Below are 3,829 nucleotides of genomic sequence, written 5' to 3'. Positions count from 1 at the left end.
TCCTTATAAGGCATTTAGGCTCGGACTTACGTACTTAGTGTTGAGAATTTACCGTAACTTTTAATGACCCCAGTTATGATTCAGCTAAAATAATAGCGTTTGACACATTTCCGCCACTGTTTTATATAAAAATCAACATCTAAAACATTGGCTTTCATTATTCTGCGAGTGACAGAAAGTTTTAACTTGATTTAGTTTCAAATGGATGTTATTGTTTATATATATGTTGGACTGTTGGCGGGTTTTCTGCCGTCTGCTTTGTCAAAGAACTACGACTGTGAACTGCCCAGCAAAAACTGTCCGGCAAAAACTCAGGTACAGTTCATTTTCTTGTTTTGTTGCTGTTGTTATCATTTATCAGAGTTCCGTCTTGCAGAATGGCACTTTAACACGCATTACATAATTTTGTTATAAAACTCTTGTGTTATAAAGCTTAGACGTTGACGTCGTTTTAGCACAGGAGACGTTGGACAAATTGACTTGGTCTATAATAGGTTAAGAAAGAAGCAATTTTGATGTTTCAATAGGAAAAGCTAATGTGTGATAAAAAGAATTATACATTTGTGTCTTTCCACACTAAATTGATTAAACTCGTTGAATAAAATTGATATATCCTCGAATTGATAACTGCAATACGAAAAGATACGCCATTTGTGACAATAGGTATATTACATATTACTATATTATAGGCAAATTCGTCATTTTCCGTTGTTGTTGTTTTTTTTTACCACGGAAATTCCCAAATGTCATTACGGGTCCTATCGTAATTTTCTGAACTGAATTCTGGTTTATATAGAAATATTCTTGATTTTTTTCAGAACTTTACACGACAGTTTCTTTATATTACGTACCGACTAAAAATTTCGTAAATGTTTGCCATTCAGACGTTTAAGAAATCTTATATAAATCACCAGGCTTTAATGATATTTTTTGTTAAATCTAGAAAATGCTTTAATCTGTAATAAATTAAAACTGAAAATTAAATGAATTAGTGAGTACTATGTATTTTAATGGGGAAAAAAATTAGCCTGTGAAATTAATAGAAAATACCGAAACACAATTCTAATGAAAAGATAGAACAAATATAGTTTGAATGCAAGATAAAGTTTATTAAATATTGTATTACAGCCTTTTAGTGCTGCCATATCAATAACGCTAGACATGTTTTATTTTCAGGAATATCTAGAATTCTATGGCTACCTTGATCCAGAGAAGCCGTGTATAAGGGAAGACATCGTGGCAGCCCTAACGAAATTCCAGGAGTTAAATATTGACTTTATGGGATTAAATGTTACTGGTGAATGTGACAATATCACCGTTCTCGTAATGAACCAGCCAAGGTGTGGTTGCGAAGATATTGTCAAATTTGATATGAAAAAGATGATGCCACAAAATTTTATCGGCCCTCAGGAGTTTCGTCTTGGAAACACCAAGTGGCGAAAGAAAGAGCTTACGTGGAGTGTGCTGAAATATCCTCGGAATCCTCAAACAACCTCCAAGATGTCAAATTCTGATGTAGATGACGCAATGCGAAGAGCGCTTGATATTTGGGCAAAAGTCACAACATTGTCTTTCCGTCAGTTGACAAACGACAGAAACGCTGATATCACGATCAAGTTTGAGGTTCGTAGGCATACATCCACTGGGCCATATTATGATTTTGACGGACCAGGCAATGTCCTGGCACACGCTTTCTTTCCAGAATCCGGAATCGTTCATTTTGATGACGACGAACATTTTGTTCTAAATAATAACGAAGGAACAGAACTGTTTATTGTGGCGGCGCACGAATTCGGACATACTCTAGGTATTTCCCACTCTAACATCAAGGACGCCTTAATGGCACCCTATTATCGTTATTCAAAGTCATTGCAACTTCATACAGACGACATTGGCGCTGTTCAAACTCTTTATGGTCCATCAGATAAAAACAGACCGGCTACAACATCAAGGCCGACTAATCCACCAACACCTAGGCCAACACCTAAACCCACAGTGCCTCACACGGTTCCGGCTTACTGCAATATGCAGATAAAGGCGTCATTTAGTATAAATCAAAACACCTACGTGTTTACACGAGAAAACGTTGGCTACATGCGCACGAAAACATTTGTCTACAAAGTTACACGAGACGGTCTGCAACCAACAAGTAGAAAACCGATCGAAGATATGTTTATCAAAACCGGAAGCCGTCGATACCCTAGGGCACATCCGTACAGGGTGGATGCTGCGGCATACATTCCTCACAAACGATATATTTTCTTGTTTAGTGGCACACGTGCATACCGCTATTCCATTAGACGAGAAGACTACCGGTCTGAGGGTCCTTTCGTACTTGATGAAAGGCAAGGATTTCCAAAGTGGATGGATGTAACCGAATTTCCGGAAAGACCACGAGCGGCAGTTGCCATGCCCTATTCAAACTACAATTCCTACTACATGCTTATTTTCGGTACAACAATGGTCTGGGACTGGAACTTCTACAGTGAGCGCGTTGGTGCCTGGGCCTATCCAATTGACGTATTCGGTCGCAACATGCCACAACGAGTTGACGGCGCATATTTAGAGAATGACAAAAGAAATGTAATTTTCTTCAAGAATCATAAATTCTACAAATTTGAGGTTCGAAGACGACGTGTTGTGGACACGAACGTTATGGACGTGAAGCGCGATTTCTTCAAAGGACGTTGTGCGTAACACTATTTGATAACCAGTTGAGCCTACCGTATATAAGATATATAAGACTGTTTACATCAAATATATGCAGTGAGACGTTGTCAAAAATATAACTCCATGCCGTTAGTAAGTATGATAAAATTATTCATAATGATATGACAGTAAATTGTTTCGTTTGCACTTCAATATTTGATTATCTTGTGAAAAGATCTAGACAACAGCCAACAGTGTACATCTGTTCATATTTATTATATGTGTGTTGGGGGGGGGTGGGGGGGGAATTCACATTTCATTACCCCACAGGCTCAGATTTAGACAAAACGGGCTTGCTGCTTTGAGTGATTGCTTTCTGTGCTTTCAAAGGGTGTTCTTATAGACATTTTTTTATTTATCAGGTAAATGTCTTCATATGAGTAGCAGCAACATCTGATAAGGTTTTCATGTCAGTTAGTACTGAAAGAAAAAAAAATGCATGATAAAAAAGCAATCATAAACAGATGAAGTAACGTGAATATATACATTTATCACATGGCTCCTTATATATTTGGAAAGCTATTGATATTGTCATGTCGTAATGATATTAACATGCAATGCATTCTTAACCTTCTTCGCATTACAATTCAGATCGTATGTACATTTTGTGCACTGCCCTCCCATAGACTATGTATTGTATGTCTCAATGTTGAAAATAAACTATCAAGCTATATTACTCACCAGTCTGTATAGTTTGTTATATATACATGACCCTTCTGTATTCAACCAAATTTGAGCCGCACCATGAGAAAACAAACGTAGTGCATTTGCGACCAGCATGGATCCAGACCAGCCTGCGCATCCTTGCAGTCTGTTCAGGATCCATGCTGTTCGCTTTCAAAGCCCACTGCAATTAGAGAAACCGTTAGCGAACAGCATAGCTCCTGGCCAGACTGCGCGGATGCGCATGCTGGTCTGGATCCATGATGGTAGGAAATGTACTATGTTGGTTTTCTCATGGTGCGGCTCAGATATTTTCTAGGATAAAGAAAAAGCTTGAGAAAAAAATCATGAACATTTATTTCTGATGTCATAGAACAAAACACTTATTGAATGGCTTGAAATTCGGGCCTCTTCTCATGACTATAAACCAGCAAACTATCCATAAACTGTATACTTA

General features: G+C 37.8%; 1 protein-coding gene across 1 annotated transcript; it reads left to right on the top strand.

Moving 5' to 3' along the window:
* On the top strand, positions 1 to 3,390 carry LOC123530725 (stromelysin-1-like). The gene is made up of 2 exons (XM_045311479.2): positions 1 to 315; positions 1,177 to 3,390. Exons 1-2 carry the CDS (start codon positions 202 to 204, stop codon positions 2,695 to 2,697), a joined length of 1,635 nt encoding a protein of 544 aa, XP_045167414.2. The 5' UTR covers positions 1 to 201; the 3' UTR covers positions 2,698 to 3,390.
* The last annotated feature ends 439 nt before the right edge of the window (positions 3,391 to 3,829 follow it).

The sequence above is a fragment of the Mercenaria mercenaria genome, chromosome 11 (assembly GCF_021730395.1).
Source record: "Mercenaria mercenaria strain notata chromosome 11, MADL_Memer_1, whole genome shotgun sequence".
Taxonomy (NCBI): domain Eukaryota; kingdom Metazoa; phylum Mollusca; class Bivalvia; order Venerida; family Veneridae; genus Mercenaria; species Mercenaria mercenaria.
This window is presented reverse-complemented; position numbering and strand designations above follow the sequence as displayed.